Below are 18,492 nucleotides of genomic sequence, written 5' to 3'. Positions count from 1 at the left end.
TCTACACGGAACGTATCATTTGGTGTCGACCAGATGGGGGCGCTGTTGTGAACTGGCTAGAATCTGGACTCTAATCATGATCCGGGGGTCCTGGCAGTCGTCAGGCCAAAGAGCCTTAGCCTGGCTTTTGAGCATCATTTCCCTAAGGGGCCCACTCCCCAAACACATCTACACATATTGCAGGTTTCTGAGATGGGTCTCCTGAGACGCTAGGGGCCAGAATAGAAGTCAGATAAGATAATTACATTTCAAGTTCAGATGAAGGAATTCAAATTAATCACAGACCCTAATTAAAATCTGCTATTAAGCCAAGGCGGTTTTGTTCGTTGGGCTCTCTGTAGGAGGAGAAAAAAAAAAAAAAGATCCAAAATACTGCTGCCTCAGGGTACTTGCTGTGAGGCTCACATTTGAGTCGGGGAGAATAAGACAGCTTCTGCCACCAAAGCTTCTATGACTGGTTGAGCCCACCATCCCAGAGTGATTGGCTGGGTTCTGGACAGCAGAAGGTTTCATATAAGTTCATGGATTTTTCTTACAGCGTGTGCTGGAGACCTAACATTAGCATCTGTGTTTCAGAAAGTCCAGGCAGATTCTCATTTGGGCTCTTGGACCCACATGTGAACCAAACGAGTAATTTCCACCTCAAGTCCCAGTTGCTACCACTCTAGAAAAAGGTCTTCCACCCCAGCTACATTTACATAAAACTCCAACCCGGAAAGCAGAGTCTTATCCATTTATAGATGAAAGAAGTTTCCTTAGGGGCCCTTCCAAAATCCACCCAAGGTTGACACGTCACAAACATCAAACACACCACGCTACTTACTCTTCTATTTCTTTTCTTTGGTTCTCTACTCTCATATGGCCATTCCGAATTCCTACAAATGTGAACCCATACCTGTCGAAAAGCAACAAAAAGACCTTTGTGGATCTCTAAAGAATGATTAATTTTCCCTTGCAGTGGGGCACACTTGCTTATTGTTTTCTTCTCTTTTGTGTGGAAAAAAAAAACAAACAACACAAAACAGTCTATAACTATACTTCCCTTTACTGGCTGAGACGACAGGAAAGAGGAAGTCAAAGCCCAGTCACGACTTGTAATCAAGAGGCAATTTGTAATTCCAATTCTGTAGCAGACACATCGGGTGACCTTTTAACCACTTAATCATCTCAGGCCTCAAGGGTAATACAGGACTGTCGGTTACAAAGTGACGTCAAAACGGCTGAGAGCGCTTCAGAAATAGCATGTGTTGTACAGAAAGTGGCCACTGTTGCAGAATTTGCAGAATATAATATGAACATTTGGACTTCCGGTTGGTATTTATCAACAGTAATGCAAGTCATACCTACGCATTGCTATTTTCTTTTTGGTCTTAATTGGCTAGGTTTGGGGAATTTTTCACAAACTTTCAGAGAAAGCATTTCGGCTTTTTATTAAAGAATATTTATAAGATAAGGTTATTGGAGCAGAGGAAAAAACAACTCTAGTCCTCCTGTGATTTCATGTTCTCAGGAGAAGTACAAGCAGTGCTTACTACTTTTTTTTTTTTAAACTCTTCAAAATTGCTCATGTACTTCTCTACAACTTACCTCAGAGTTTTTAAGACAGCCTTCTTGAGGTATGACTGATATACAAAGAACTATACCTATTTAACGTGAGGAATTTGAGAAGTTTGGACACGTGCAAACACCTGTGAGATCATTACCACAAGCGAGGTAAGAAACCTATCCAACCACTCTCGAAGCTTCCGTGGGCCCCAGCGGTGTTCTGTTGTTTGTGGTAAAGCGCACTTAACATGAGCTCTCTCCCCTCTCACCAGACTCTGAAGTGCAAGCCACTGTGTTGTTAACGACGGGTACCACGCTGTCCGGCACGTCTCCAGAATTTATTCGCCCAACCTAACAGAAGTGCTTACTTTTTAGCTCCTTTCACCAAAGCGATCTCATCTGGTGAGGAGGACATGTACGTTAATGCAGCTGATTCCGTAGGCCCATCAACAGTATCATTTGTTTTAACTTCTACAGTGTGACATAAGCACAAGGCACGCAGAAAGAGCTCTTCTCGGTTCTGTTGAACAGTAACAGAAAAATGACTCCGTTATTTTCCCTTTGATCACCTGGTAGTCAGCGAACAGAGAGAAGGTATTAATGTGAGAAAGTGTTATAACCGCCAGCAAACCGAGTAGCCGAAATTTCTAAATCCCTAATACTCAGATGAGCTCTATATCCTCCCTTGTAGCTGACAGCATCCCCGGGTCTCAGCTAACATACCCTAGGGGCTGTGTTCGCTCATTCAGGCTACCGTGCTGCCACCGAATACTAAATCGGTGAATTCTTTATGGCCTGAAAGAGCTCATTCAGTATCCAATTCACAATCTGGCGATAGCTCAGGTGCAGGGAAACTTGGGTTCATTTAATGTCTAGACACTCCTGGGACTTGAATGACTGAAAAAGACTTCACTCTCGGAGCAGCTCATATTTTTAAAGACAAAGCATCAAGAATTACGATCAGACAGACAGACAAGCGAAAGTTTTGCCCCGAAGCCGTTTTCCACACCCCTCCCTATTTGTAAATGCTGCTTATTAACGATCTCCGGAGGTGTTAGTGAAGCAGGGAAGCTGAAGTCAAAAAAGCAAAGGGTTATTCCAAAGTCGTGTCATGCACTCCGAGCTCTTATTTCTACTACGCGAAGTTAGCACATGCACACACAGAAGGATGTCTCCGGGGAAAATGTAATTCGGAAAATGCCACCTTATCTGCTTTGTCAAAATACGTTAAGGGTCCATCAGTCTGTGAGAGACCATCAGTGTCCTGCGCTGCACCTTTGTATTTGTGTCCATCTATGCAGCACTCAATGAATTCCATGCTATTTTCAGTGAGCGTTCCAGTCTTGTCTGTGAATATATAGTCCACCTAAAAACAAGGACACAAACAGAGGCGGTGTAACCTCCTTCAGCGTGACTAAGTTTTCCTTAGGCTGTAAGGCGGGACTCTTCTCCTATCCGTAGCTTAGCTCGGTCTCTAAGACTTCTCGTCAAATGTCAGGTTAATTACAAAAGCACTATTACAAAAAGAGTGGCAAATGAGTAAGAACTTTTTTTTAATTAAAAAAAAAATTTAAGGGGCGCCTGGGTGGCTCAGTGGGTTAAAGCCTCTGCCTTCGACTCAGGTCATGATCTCAGGGTCCTGGGATCCAGCCCCACATTGGGCTCTCTGCTCAAGCAGGGAGCCTGCTTCCTCCTCTCTCTCTCTCTGCCTGCTTCTCTACCTGCTTGTAATCTCTGTCTGTCAAATAAATAAATAAAAATCTTTTAAAAAAAATTTAAGTAAACTCCATACCACATGTGGGGTTCAAACTCACAATGCCAAATTCAAGAGCCGCAGGCTCCACTGACTAAGCCAGCCAGACGCCCTCCAACAAGTATTTTTAAAGGCAGTGAAATAGTATCACATGTCCAAGGTAGACGTGCTCAAATACAGAAGATTAATAAGAAAAATGTGGCTATTTTATCAAACTAAGAAACTTTCAGTTGATTACTTATCTATTTTGATGTAAAGAAGTTCTAAAATAAAAGTCCATTTTTTAAGTGGGAAGTAAGAATAGACTGACCCTTTTACACACACGCGTGCGTGTGCGTGCAACTCACAGAAAAATATTTGAGAGGAACTTAAATTTACTGCGATGTAACAAAGCTTTTCCTTGAAAAGTAAAATTTTTGATGAATATACTGGATTGAAGTAAAATGCACTGTGTTATATACTGCAGATAGAATCAAAGAGTATGGATGGTTAGGGAAAATAATAATATCAAGTTACTTAATTAGGAGACACAGGAAGTCTTTAATGTTCAAAAACGTAATTGAAGTTTCTTTCCACACACTGTGTATATTTTTAGATACTCCTGAAAAAAGTTTCCAAGTTAAAAAAAAACAGTTTATAATAATAGGTTAAAATATAAGCAAAAAAAAAAGTATAATATAAGCATTCTTTCATAAATAATGGAAAAAGTAAGCGATGAAATAAATTTTCCATGCCAAATAAACCATTTTGAGCATTTCCATTTTATCTCAGTTTTTATCTCTTCTATTTATAACATCTGGCTTTTGGAAACCCACAATTTTACCCTCCTTTTTGGCAATTTATGCTTAAATAGTTAAAATTATGGGCTGACAGGAACAAGCATAAGCACAAGATGAAGGTTTTCATTATGTAAGGGAGAAAGAGATGGACTCCAGCAGTAGTTGCTTTCTAATTATTTTTCAAAGCCTTTCACGGTAGCAGCACTGGCACAAATATAGCATTTCAATCTTCCTTTTTTTGCTCTGTTAACCAGCCAAGTTTGAATTCTCCCTTTAAATTAATTCAAGTGCTATTATTCCTGTATCGTCTAGATTTTTCCAGTTCAAATAAAACTCTTTGGGACTTCTTTTTTGATCAAAATTGTTTACCATCATTTTCCCCTGAAGGTTCTCCCGGGTTACTGCGCCTCTTACATTTGGATCAGCATTAAACCACTTAGAAATCTTAGAAAGTGCCAAAGGTGGTAGTTTAAAAAAAAAAATACATCGTGCAATTGTTTCCCTATGCAGAATGTTCTGTGCAGTATGGATCTGTGTAGAACTGATCTCGCAGGTATAAGGCCAACAAACTATACCCTGACATGGTCAATATCAAATTGTAGTGTGCATCACTCTCACTGGGAGGGCTTGTTAAAACTCCGATTGCTGGCCTCTGTTTCCCCAGCTTCTGATTCAGCGCTCTAGGGCAGCGCTAGGTAATGGACATTTCTAATGAAGTTCCTAGGTGATGCTGATGCTGCCTATCCAGGGATTGTACTTTGAGAATCACTGCTCTAATACATGCCCTGTACTTGGCCAAGGGGGAGGAGACGATCAGCTGTTACTAAAAAGGGCTAAAGAGTGAGAGGCTGCTTGCTTGCCCAACTCATGATAGCCTCTTCCTCTCTAGTGGCAGGTCTGAGGCTGTTGGAAAGGCACTTCCCTATAAGCAAGCTGAAACTCATCATTTTATGGATGCAAAGCCTAAAGCGAGACAGCTGTTGTAGGGTGGAAAGAGCCCTGAACTAACGTTCATGAATGTATGGAAATGCCTCTTTTGTAGGTCAAAAATTTCGTATCATTCAACTTAATGGTGTCTTGGCTTCACCACCTACTAACTTTGTGACCTTGGAAAATTCTCAAGTCTGTAAACTTTAAATATTAACCTGAAATAACTAAGCCTGCCGCTCAAGGCTGTAAAGACTGGAAAAGAAAGTACAATAATAAATGTTTACAAACTATAAGGTATTAGATAGATGCTGTTGCCTTGACCAAAATCACAGTACTGGACTCTTTCCATCATCTCACATGACCTATTTTTTCTGATCAATTATCGTCACATTGCTGTAGTTACATATGATATGTATGTTTTCCTCACTGAATGGTGAACAACTTGAGGGTTTCATGTATACTCTGTAATAGTAACCTCAGTACCATCAATATATTCTTGATATATAGCGTAAGTTTAATACATAACAGCGGGATTGAATTACTGGAATCAGAGTATACACCCAGACACACCATTAGGCATCGCTGCAAGACCTGAAGGGGCTGTAAAGCAGGAGGCTACCCCAAAATATTTTCAAGATGGATTGAAACCATTTGGTTGCCTAAAAGACTGATGCCTGATCCTAAAAGACTCCATCCTTTTCCAACCGAACAGTCTACTTCGTTTTTTCTACAGATTTACTTATTTTGGGGGTTGGGAGAGAAAGAGCAAGCTCGAGAGCATGTACACAAGTGGGAGGGGCAGAGGGCGAGGGCGAGAGATTTGGGGCTGGATCTCACAACCTGGAGTTCACGACCTGAGCCAAGACCAAGAGTCGGTTGCTCTACAGACTGTGACACCCAGCTGCTTGCTCTTCTTTTTGTTTCTCAAGTCAAACACTGTCCTAAATGTACCTTCCCATTTTTTAAATATCAGTGTGGGTCATTTTTTTTAAAGTAGGCTCCATGCCCAGCACGGAGCCCAATGCGGGGCCCAAACCCATGACCCCGAGATCAAGACCTGAGCCAAGACCAAGAGGGCCATTCAACTGACTAAGCCATGCAGGCACCCCTCAATGTGGGTCATTTTAAAAGAGAGTAAGCAAGTATTTGCAATGGTATCAGTGGGACCTAACTGACACTGCTTTTTTATAACATAAAAAGTCATACAGATCTGAAATTATGACTCATCAAGGAGAAAGCTGGTTACACGCAATTTTGTGCGTACTGGTCCACTGAATAGTAAATGGCCTAGGGAACTATTTCAAGACTTCTTTGCATTTTCATTCAGGTAGTTTCCACACGTATAAGCTGATAATGAAGGCAAGTTGTTTTTACACCATATAAATAAAAGTGGTGGTCTGGCTATTAACTCAGTGCTTTGACTAAACGACAGTCCCAGCCAGAAAGGCAGGTTTTGTTAGGGGAAAGAAGTGGTGGCTGAAATGAAAACTCTAGTCTCTTTTCACTGATCAAATTTACCAGATCATTACCCAAAGCTCTACTTTGCTTTCTGCAGTGTGAATACAGCCTGAATGATAGGAGTAAGATTACTTTCCACTTGGAATCTGCTGAGGTGGGGGTCTGGAAGATTTAAGAATCTCATTTGAATGGCACGTGGCTTGGATATCCTTCCTGTCTCTAGACAGCGTTAGGAGTCACATGCGGCATGATGGCCACTCTATCTGCAGTGTCCTGGGGCTCTGGCCACATTCATCCTTGGGTAGGTGAACCACGCACTGGATCTAGGTAGATTTACTCAACTAAATCACCTGTCAGGGAGGGAAAGTTCACCAGAGGTGGCTTGTAACTCAGTTTTTTTTTTTTTCAAGCAGTAATGCTGTAATCAATACTTTTTATTGGGACCAGAGTAGTTCTATTCAGACAGCTCTGTTCCTGGATTAAAAGTGGTTTACAAAGGCTAAGTAAGGTCAGCTGTGGCAGCTGAAGTCACCTTCAAAAGAATCTTCTGGGAACAATATCTAAGGGAAAAAAGCATTTGTTCATTCAATTCTTGTTCTATCCTTGGTGACTCAGTATCTCTGTGGGATGCAGATTCCACAGTCTGGGATCCTGGAGTCATGTTGTCAGCTCTCAACAGAACTGGTATCTGGAGTGTCCTTTCCCCCTTGTGCCTGTAGTTGTTAAGATGGTACTCTGGTCTAGGCACGGCTGGGTGAAGAACAGAAAGAGTGGGGGCTGTGAGGGGCTACATTCGGGGGGAGGGTTTTGAGGCGTAGATGCAACTTGGCACCATTTAAAACAAGTGTGAGGCCCTGTTCCAGCCGCACAGTTCCATTAACCGAATTTGCATCTCCCAGTCATAGAAATGACATTTCCACAGCCTTGACATTCTAAATATCATGAAAGTTAAATGAAAGCCAAAAAATTCCCCCAGCCTGTGAAGAGCATTACGTGACACACAGTACATCCAGACAAAGGGAAGAACTTTCTCAATACTGATGAGAAAATCACCTACAAAGTCACCATTTGAAGAATTATAGCTAGACCATACCACACTGGGAACAAACGCACCTGCCTTAGAAATGAGGCCACAGCCTGGGCCACACTGGTATATGAAGCAAAAAGCATTCTGAGGAGCACATGCCCTCACATTCTGACTTCATTTAAATTCCTGCCCTGGAGTTAACAACTCTGCTTGCTAGGAATGTATTCTGTCTGATCAAAAATGTACCAAGACAACATCAACAGGACAACTCTAGTCAATGCTGCTTATGGAACAAAACACAGTCATAGAATAGTTTTACTGACCACCCCAGAGTCTATCCCCACCTGGTAACAGACGCTGAGGAAGACCAACTACATGTGTCTGTTCCAAAGCAACAGCCCATAATCTAACAACATCGCCAGGTGAGTTGTAAAGAAAATTTCCGTCACATTCAAATTTAATATATAAAGTGGGCTACTCCTCAAAAATGCCAACAAGATAATGAATGCTACAGCTATGAAAATACTGCTTGTCTTTGTTCTATGCCTGGATAAAAGAATATCTGAATCACATTTCCCAACGTGAAATGGTCACATACATTGGTAAGCTAGAGTATAAGAACAGATATTTTCAATACATTAACTTATTTCAAGTAAAAATACATTCTAACCTGACCAAGTTCTTCATTAAGGTCTGATGTGTTAACCAGGGCTCCTTCATTAATTTCTTCATCATAAAAGTCCTTATCCCATGAAATGAAGAAAGAGCCCAAGAATTTCTGCATTTCTACCGTGACATACATGGATACAGGTATGATAAAGTTGAACAGAACCATAAATGACAGGAAGTCAGTGAACATCTTCAAAACCTAAAACAAAAGAAATAGTTCGTGCTGATCAGATACACAGTTTTAGCCAACAAGTACAAGATAAAGAACCAGGTAACTTTTCTTTTTATTTCAATACTAAAAGCACTGCTGTTGCTATGAAGTTCCTAATGATACTATCCCATTGGCCAAAGTTCTCATCATAGTATGTGAAAAGAACATTTGAAAAACATCCCCAATTTTATCATTATACTTCAGTAAATGTACCTCTTAACACTTTTTCACTTCCTTAAATTCTCTGCCTTCCCCCCAGTACAAACACAGGATCGAAGTTTCTGTGTAGGCATCTATTTATGACACATTCCAAGCTCATGTATAGTCACACAGATTCTTGGGTACAGCCAGAGACATATAACCTGAGATTCTTGATCAGCTGTTTCAAACTCTTTAACTAAAGAGCTAAAAATAAGCACAGATGCCTAAAGTAAAAGAAAAAAATCCTATAAAACTTCTTAAATGTCTAACAGCTTGGGGCTACCATACAACCTGAGAAAACTCGGAAGCCAACAAAAGGTATCATTATCCAAATAACATTTCAATAAAGGGTGGCTCGCTCACAAAGGGCGAGAGTTAAAATTTTTAGCAAGAGTTAAAAGTTGCAGCATAAAACTGATTACCTTTAAGGATTCCCGCTCTTTCTGAGTCTTTTGGTTGTACCAAGGTTCATCGTTATATGGGGTACTTTGCCAAACGTACTTTAGCGTAGTGCATACTGCAGCTTTGGTCAGTAACAGAAATAAATACACAATCAGGAAGGCATTAATGGATCTGAAAAAGAAGATATTATGGATTTAAAAACTATATAAGATATCAACCATGTAAAAATTAAGCCATTCAGTTTCCTAAAGCCTCTCCTGTGGATGATGGGTAAGCACAGTTACCACTGCAGAAGCCTTATGCTCAGTTGGTAAAGTGGAAAAGCCAGCCCTGACCTCCTGACCTGTTTGCTGCTCACCAATGCTCACCAAGTGCAGTGGCTGACTAGCTTAATGCACTTACCAAAAAAAAAAAAAAAAAAAAAAAAGAAGGATCCTAAAAAGTGACAGGAGACACACACATGCATAGACCGTATCTACTCACCCCTTAAAGAAAGAGTAGGTTGTTTCCATTTCCCTAAATTCTAAGGGTTTGCAGTAGAGCCAGTGTGAAATCCTCATACTTAGTGTGGACTCCTTGGATCTGCAAGTAGGGCTATGGAGGGGGTGCCACTGATACACAGTATATCCTTGGCAATGACAGTGAGGTCCATGCTGGAACAACGGGCTTGAAGCTCTAGCAGGAGACTATTACCTACATTGTTGAACTTCCTTACATACAGCAACTAGAGGACCCCAAACCACTATCCAGCAGCAAAAGGGAGCAAAATTCTAATTCAAATAGACTTTGCCCTTGAAGAGCTACATGAGTTTAGGTAAGTCACCCGGCTCGGAGATCACTGCTTCCTGTGCAAGGCAGACAGGCTAACAGGAGTCCCGCCATGTTGCTGCTCAGACGTTATTTCTTTGTTAACAGCTGTTATTCGGAATTACCAAAAACTAACTATATCACAGTTCAATCGCTACCAAAGAGATTGTGGTGCACACTAACTTTTCAACAGCAGAACGCTTCTGAGATTTCCCTTGGTAGTTCAAAGCCATTTTGGTTTCCATCCCAGTGTAAACAGCAACTCCTAAGGCATAAAAGAAGACAGTGAAAACTAGGTCACAAGTATGACCGCCAGCCGACTTCCCACCAAGCTGTGTCTTAACCTGAGTCTAGTCACCAGCTGACGCATCATTTATAATTTTCATTCTACGTACTCGATGGTCATATTTATAGTTTATTTACCATCTTATAAAGTCCTAACACCTAAAAACAGGCTTAAACTGAGTGGCAAGTATCTGCCATGTCCAATTTGTAACATGCACTATTTATGCACAGGCTTTACAAAGCATATTTCTGACAAGGAGATCTTAAAAACTGTTCACCATATATCTTCTTGGTATTTTTTAGTGTAGCTCCTTTCAACAAGAGATTCTCAGGTCCCAGAGACCTAAATGAAAAATGAACACAGCTTATCCAAACAGCCCAAAAAATATAGCATCATCAACTCTGGGGACATATTTTGCCCTAATACACATCTATCTCCAAGGGGTTCCGAATGTATCTTTCCACTTAGATCATATGCTTACGCCCCAGGATGAGCTAAAAGATCTTTCCCTCTGAACCTCCTTGAGGGTACAGCACAGTTGGAAGCAGAGCATAAGAGTCGCCAGCAACACGCAGAGGTAAAGGGGGGGCACACAGATAGAAGGATTCTGATTCACAGACAGCAAGAGCAGTACAGAGCGGCAGACAGCAAGCAATGGAAGAAAAGGTGACAGAAGATTGGGAAAGCAGCCATCAAGGTGGAAAGACATACTGACATATTTAGAGTGGAAACCCGCCTTTGGGGCAATCACTGGGCGGCCAGCATTTAAATTCCTTTTAAGCGTGGCTATAAAGGCCAAGTGGAAAAATTGAGGTAATTAACTGGATGACAGAAGAGGGAAGAAAACAGCCCTTTTATTTGAATTGGTTCATTATAAATGATTAGCGCTTCATTTTCTTTCAGTCCAGGTAATTCTCTCGGCTTTTCATCTACTGCCTTATCCCTCATTTACTCTCCCTTAGCCACCACTCTCCAGGTGTCCCCCCAATACAGTCTGCCACTGCACAACCAGAACAGATGTGGGCCCCCCAGGGCCCGGAGCTCTGCAAATTCAGACACCATTTGCAACACCACCCGCCTACTGGGACGCCGGCTAGTTAATCCAGGTTTATTCAGCTCTCCAGCCTTTTCTATACAGAGAAGTATTGGGGTATTTTAAAGGGCTTTTTTTTTTTAAAGATTTTACTTATTTATTTGACAGACAGAGATCACAAGTAGGCAGAGAGGCAAGCAGAAAGAGAGGGGGAAGCAGGCCCCCCGCTAAGCAGAGAGAGGAATGTGGGGCTCGATCCCAGGATCCAGGGATCATGACCTGAGCCGAAGGCAGATGCTTAACCCACTGAGCCACCCAGGCACCCCAGGTATTTTAAGGGGCTTTAAAGAGAAATATACCCGCCTCCTCCCGAAAAGGACAGATGAAAGGAAGGACAAACTAACCTGGCAACCGCCTCAAGACTATTACTATAGATATTGATTCGCCCAACAAACCTGCAAAAAGAACATAATGGCAAATGTGTCTTCTCTATCAAGGTAAAGATCTATATATACCACGTAAATGGGAATGAATCAAGATACAGATAATACAAAAGAGGCAAGACTGAATGAACTACAAAAACCCAGTATATTTCTGGGAAAAAAAGTTATGCTGAATCAACACAATGTGTAATATTTTCATATAATTAAAAAATAATAGTATGGGTTATAAGAACACAAAGATTCAAAATTGATTTTCAGAGTCTACTTGGCACTGTGCAGGCACAGAACATTCCCGCTCATTTATCCGTTCCACAAACAATTACCCTCTATTCTGGATGCATGTGAAGAGAGCTGGTGCTAACACACAACTTAAACCCCTTAGTTCAGTGTTTTTTTCACTTGTGCGTGCACCAGACCCACCGGAGTGCTTGTTAAACGGGGCACTTTGGGGCCCCACCCCCAAGTTTTAGATTCAGGTGAGAATCTGCATTCCCAACAAGTTTCCAGGTGACTCTGTGCTGGCCCAAGATCACCCTTTGAGAACCACTGCATGAGTCTCAGGGGGCAAACATCTAATGACCACCTCGGAAATTTCCAACCTCTCTCATTCAGCTGATCACAATACCGAGCTTGATCTGCTCACTTAACATGGCTAGACACACGATAATGTGCATTTCTCAAAAAATGGGGTAAGGCGGCCTAACTCTCCTTAACAAGAGAGAGTTATGCATATTTTATAGTTTGCATCATCGTTTTTCAGAAAAAGTGAACTGTGATTACTATGTACACAAAGTATGATGGTCTGTTTATTTATTCACCACATGTTAATTGTGCCAGTGCTGTGGTAGGTGCTAGGGGCCCACTAGGAAGCCAGAAAGACATGTTCCTCCCACTAAAGGCAGACAAGTTAACAGGCAATTACAATGTAAATAAATGATCACGGCTCAGGTTGTGAAAGCACAGGTGTTCTGAAGACACAAATCAAGGACACTCAGCCTAGTCCAGAGAAATCAGGAATAACCTTCCCTGCCCTAAAATTCTCCTTCATATTTAAGGTAACCAATAAATTTAGGAGCTGCCATGTGAACATGCAGAAAAGCATCCTGGTCTCTAACACAGGCAGAATCGGCCACCCCTTCTTCTGTGACTCCATGGGCGTTTCAGTCTGTTCTATTATGTCTCTGTACTATAGGCCTAGCTTTAATAAATATTTATCTGCCTTGCAAAGTCTGAGATCCCTGAAGGCAGGGAACAGCTGTTTTGTTTTATGGTCCTAGTTCCTACTCTCAGGAATGATGGGAAGGAGGGAAGGCACCGTTCTTGTAGTGGGATGAAGACTCTGTTTTTCCACTACTGTGCGCTGGTGTTAAGCTACATCCAACCATTTGGCCCCCCATTATGACCAACAGAATTCGTTAACAAGATGCCTGGCACGGGTAATTGAGGCCATCTGTAAGAGGGAACAGAATGAGATTAACTGGCCCACGTGGGGATAAAACTTGTTACTCTATCCTTATCAACAGCATGCTCTAATCAACCAAACTAACCAGTCTTAAAAAATCAAATGCCAAATTTCTGAGAACCTACAATGACTGTTCATCAGCAAGTCTATTCCAGAAAGCCCAAGTATAGTAAAATAGAGGAAATCACAGTAGACAAAAAGCAGCCTATTTGCAATACTGAGTTCAGCATAATCCTCATAAAAAAGGATAGTGCGTGGCCCCATATCCCCTTCCTCTCTTTAATGTTGGAGGACATACCCAGTGGCTTATTTTTGTTTTCATTAACTCTGATTAATACACGAATCTCACAGAGCAGCCTTACGGGGTAACATAATCTTAAAACACGATAGATGGTCGTGTTTACAAATAACAAAAATAAAAGAAAAATCACAGGTAAGGTGTCTGGGCCTACAGTGATTTATCTTGGGCTGGTAGTGAACAAGGCTGATTTGATTCATTTCTCTGCCAGAAGGAAAGAACAGCTCATAAAAACACGAACGAAGGAGGGCTGGAAAGTGGCGGGTCTCTTCATGATACTGGTGGCAAGGAGCGGCCGAGTCAACAGACCATCGCACAGGGCAGATCACAACCAGGGGATTCTTACTTGTAGAGGTCCGGCTGCGGCTGCTCACATTCAATTGCTGCTCGGAGGGTATCAATGGACTCAGCTGTACATAGTGCAATGGTGTCCCGTACCGCATAATGTGTCTAGATGAGGAAAGCAGAAGAAAAAGCAAAACCAAGACAAAGGGATTCTTTTCATCATCGTACACCCACCTTATTCCGGCAACACAGTATGTTTTTTGTAAGAGGCTTTGGCAGAATAATACAAATATTGATGCACGTTTCCCACTAACTAAATTTTATGGTATTATTCTTCGAATATATTACAAACAATTAGAAAGATAACCTCACTGCAAAGAGATTTAGAAGATAATGAAAAAACTAAAAGCTTCCCCTGATAGTGACAGCAGAGAGAATTCCATTTGTAGCATGCATATCCTTAACGGAAAACCCAACGAAAAACTTAACCCATTTACTTTTTCTCCTATTTATAGAACTGAGCCCTGTTATTTTGTTCACCAGAGGGTACCACGGTATCAATGTATACATATGAATTGAACATAAATAACCCTTTGGGTCATAAGAAGGCTAACATTTTGCCAACTGAAAGAAAAAATTCATTAATAGTTCCACTACACAAATAGCATAATTAATCATATTGAAAATGCCCAAAGAGGCTACATTTCATAGGAAGAGCAGCAATATGATGTGTTTTGCTTTAGTCAAACAGTTGGCATATTCTACTAGTGTATATTATGCACTTGATTTACCCAGAACTCAAGGCAGGCGCCAATAAACCCATTTATAAATCATCAAAGGAGGGTTAACACAGACTCCAAGACTGCACCACTTATGCAGAAGGGAAAGCTGTCGCATGGTCTTCTGGGAATATTACGGAACTGCCTGAGTTCTATTTAAAACTCTCCCCTGATTTTGAAAACCTATGTACTTTTTAGCAGATCTGATCGGATCAACTAAACTGAACAAAGAAGCCACTTAAAAGTTTTCTTCCTCTAAACAACTTTTTCCCCTATTAGGGCATCTTTAGGTAAGATTTCTTGATTTTTATCCTTACATTTCCTCAAATTGAATTTTGCTTTCGAACAGTTTAAAAGCACTAGTTCATCACCATGCCCTTGAAGTACGGAATTAGTCATCTCCTAGGCATTGCAGTTCCTGTTTCACATATTGAGTTCTGGTTCTCGACTCCAGATGGAAAAAACAAGCAGAGAAAAGCCCCTCAAGGATACACACAGAGGTGAGCACATCAGTGCCCTTCCTTAAACACAGCATAGAGAGGATACACCTTCATACCCTGTGGAGCTCTGGACGACGGCCAAGAACGGATTGCCATTAAGTACTGTGGAACAAAGTTAGCCTCCAATCTGAGCAAACTTACTTTAGCTCGTTTATAATTCTTCCTAGTTGCAATGAACAAACATTTGCCAAACAAAACCCTAAGTATTTTTTAAAAAGCAACCAAACTACTCCAAGATAGAGTTCCTATATGCCATGATAAACATTTTTTCAAGAAAATCATCACTTTAAAAATAAAAACAGATCGGCAGCTAGAGTACAGGAAGTTATTTTTATAGTTACATAGTTTAAGCCTACAACGACATTCACTTGAAAAAGCCCAAAGAAAACATCAAATGGGACATGTCGATATCAATGCAAACAGGGCTACAGAAAACGTGGTGGCTTTTATTTGGGACATGGATTTTCTTCGCTGAACACCACGCTTTTCCCTAAAGTTGGGTAACTGCTTAGACGTTCAAACACAATTATATAAAAGCTGCTTTCAAATACAAAACTTGCACAAATAGGAAAAAACAAGATAAAAGACTGGGAGCCGTGGGAAGCAGTCCTGTATGACTAACTACCCTGAGCTTGAGATGTTGAGGCAAGGTTTCCTCTCCCTTACTTTGCAGTTGGATTCCCCATCAAGACTGGCTGTAGTCACGTAACAGGTTCCGTCGCCAGTGCAGGATGACAGAAGAATGAGATCACAGGGGAAGGTTTCATCTGCCTGTACTTCTACTACATCACCGACCTAGCAGAGAGAGAAAAAGAAATACAAATATTCTTAATTCCAAACAAAGCATTCATTATACCTCAAACTGCAGCCTTAACAGTAGCAGGAGACCCCTCCCGCTCCTAGGGAGTGTCTCAGCATCGCACGCCATGGGAAAGATGATGAAAAGAACATTATTCAACATTCAGAATCCTCTGCAAGGTCACAAGAACTGACCGATGCTGTCAGATTACCTTATTAGTGAACTTTACTTTCAAAGAAACCATTTCAGTACCCTGGGAGCAGTCTACTCTCTGATGTTTTTTGGCACCGCTGTTCGATAAGACAATGACCACTGTCAGTTCATGAATCAATCCTGAAAATCTGCGTGTCTCGACCTGAGCACTTCCTGAACACTGGGCAGCCACTGTCCTACTCCGCATCGTGCGTATTTCAACATGCTTTTCTTTGCCTGTGCTAACACCAGCTGTTACTGTTGGGTGCCAGGCCCTTCTTCAGTGCTCGGAAAAACTTAGCCAGCTGGAGAGGCATCTACTTTTCCCATAACATTTGACAAAGAAATAATTTTCAAACAGGTCGCTTTCCAATCATTCATCCTGCAGTCAGAACACTCCATTAATACAGCCACAGGAAATGCTTTCCTCTCAGCAAGTACCCAAAGCTCAAGTAGAGGCAAACCATGAGAAGAAATCAGGAACCATTTCTAGTGCACATAATTTAAAATGTAGGGAATAAGTCGTAATGGTTAAAAGGTAGAACTTTTTCTTTTCTTTTTAAGATTTCATTTATTTATTGAACAGACAGAGATCATAAGCAGGCAGAGAGGAAAGCAGAGAGAGAGGGGGAAGCAGGCTCCCCGCTGAGCAGAGAGCCCGATGGGGGGCTCGATCCCAGAACCCTGGGATCATGATCTGAGCCAAAGGCAGAGGCCTTAACCCACTGAGCCACCCAGGCGCCCCCGGTGGAACCCACTGAGCCACCCAGGCGCCCCTGGTGGAACTTTTTCTTAAAGATGTTACTTATTTATGTATTTGAGAGAGGGAGAGCGTGCAGGGGGCGGAGCAGAGGGAGAGGGACACACAGATTCCGTGCTCAGCACGAGCCCCATGTGGGGCTCGATCTCCTGACCCTGAGATCATGACTTGAGCCGAAATCAAGAGTCAGACACTCAACCCACTGAGCCACCCAGGCGCCCTACAGAGTAGGACTCTGTAACCTGACTTTGTGGCCCAGCTCCGCCGCGCCACCCCATGAGCTCAGGTGAGTGCCTCAGGTGATGAGAACTCGCTCGCCGGACTGCTTTGAGCCTGAAGGGAGGACCCAGGTGAAACAGTTCGCCGAGGACCCGGCCCAGATTCACCACTTGATACTTCTCACACACACACGGCCACTCCTGTACTCCCAACCTCTCAAGAGTCCTGACAGTTTTGGGAAAGGACATAAGAAATCATCTAGAGTTCAGGGCCTCCCAAACTTTTTCATCCTGTGCCGGAGAAAATTTTGTGCAGCACCTCAGATGCTTGTGGCAGAAGACAACCCACCCCGGTGTGACCAGGGGGGGCCCGTACCTAGCACACGAACCGGGCCACACCGGTCCCGAAACGCTGGATTAATGACACACACCTGCCTCCTATTTGCTACATGATTTGGCAGAGAGAGATGTGGATTTCAAGACCTATTCGGGAACAATTTTATTTTCTTGCCAATCTTAATCAGCAGCCAATAGCAATAGCATCATTAACGGAACTAATTTGTAAATAATATTTTGTTGGATCTTTCCTTTCTCACTTACATAAACACTTGTGTTGCTTGCATAAAACCACAACCTATGATTAAATCCATAGAAGAGAAATAACAATCAAAATCCTCAATCATCTTAAAAGAAGGAAACGCTCCTTCAAGGATGGAAGATGATTCTTAGGCAGCAACACATAAAAACCACAAAGAGACGATCTTTTCTACAGCACGTATGTTTTGCTCAGATATGAACTGGGAAGGTTCTGTACCTTGAGCGCAAGTTGAGGCTGGTGACATGGCCACAGGGCAGACCTTAGAGGGCAGGCAGGCCAGGCTCAGGGGGTCAAGCCTTACCCTAAGACAAGGGTGGGGGAGAGGTGGGAAGGGCCTTTCTTTAAAAAATAATTTATTTTTTTTATATCTTTTCAGCGTAACACTATTCAATGTTTTTGCACCACACCCAGTGCTCCATGCAGTCCGTGCCCTCCCTAATACCCACCACCTGGTTCCCCCGACCTCCCACCCCCCCGCCCCTTCAAGACCCTCAGATTGTTTTTCAGAGTCCATAGTCTCTCATGGTCACCTCCCCTGCCAATTTCCCTCAACTGGGAAGGGCTTTTTTAAAGAAAGGGAACAACAGGGTACACGGGAGCATTCACCGGCGGCTCTGTTTCCATTTAGCAAAGTTAAAAGCAGCAAAAGAACATCACCATCCCTCATGATAAATATTAGAAAACGCCAGATCATCTACAAAATTATGTGTTTTTTTAGTTCATCAGAAAGCTGAGGTTGCGAGGCAACCAAGTGAACTGAATTTCAAAGGGCGAAAAGTCCTTCCGCGGAGAGACAGGAGAAGCGAACTGCTTCACAACTGACAAGGCACAGGAGCAAGCGATGACTGCCATAAAAGGGCAGAAGAAGAAAACAAGTGGATTTTTGAACCGATTCTTAAAGGCTTGGTAGGAGCTAATGTGACAGTCTGAAATCTGTAAACCTGAGAGAAAAGAGGGGCTCGTAACCACTGGCATGGGTTGCAACATAGATGTGAGAGATGCCATAATCCTGGACCCCCCTCTCTCTTGAGGCAAAACCCATCTATGTCCGGGAGAA

At 42.2% G+C, this 18,492-nt stretch overlaps 1 protein-coding gene across 5 annotated transcripts in view; it reads right to left on the bottom strand.

The window, feature by feature from the left end:
- Positions 1 to 18,492, bottom strand: part of ATP11C (ATPase phospholipid transporting 11C) — a 183,926-nt gene that overhangs the window by 58,035 nt on the left and 107,399 nt on the right. For all 5 annotated transcript variants that reach the window (XM_059384662.1, XM_059384665.1, XM_059384663.1 and 2 more), the window contains exons 6-15: positions 15,535 to 15,663; positions 13,651 to 13,754; positions 11,506 to 11,556; positions 10,346 to 10,410; positions 9,966 to 10,047; positions 8,996 to 9,146; positions 8,163 to 8,360; positions 2,750 to 2,911; positions 1,914 to 2,065; positions 824 to 895 (exon numbers count right to left, since the gene is read on the bottom strand). In XM_059384662.1, the coding sequence (XP_059240645.1) occupies positions 824 to 895; positions 1,914 to 2,065; positions 2,750 to 2,911; positions 8,163 to 8,360; positions 8,996 to 9,146; positions 9,966 to 10,047; positions 10,346 to 10,410; positions 11,506 to 11,556; positions 13,651 to 13,754; positions 15,535 to 15,663 (1,166 nt within the window). The remainder of the gene's footprint in view (positions 1 to 823; positions 896 to 1,913; positions 2,066 to 2,749; positions 2,912 to 8,162; positions 8,361 to 8,995; positions 9,147 to 9,965; positions 10,048 to 10,345; positions 10,411 to 11,505; positions 11,557 to 13,650; positions 13,755 to 15,534; positions 15,664 to 18,492) is intronic.

This window comes from Mustela nigripes, chromosome X (genome assembly GCF_022355385.1).
Source record: "Mustela nigripes isolate SB6536 chromosome X, MUSNIG.SB6536, whole genome shotgun sequence".
NCBI classification, from domain to species: Eukaryota; Metazoa; Chordata; class Mammalia; order Carnivora; family Mustelidae; genus Mustela; species Mustela nigripes.
This window is presented reverse-complemented; position numbering and strand designations above follow the sequence as displayed.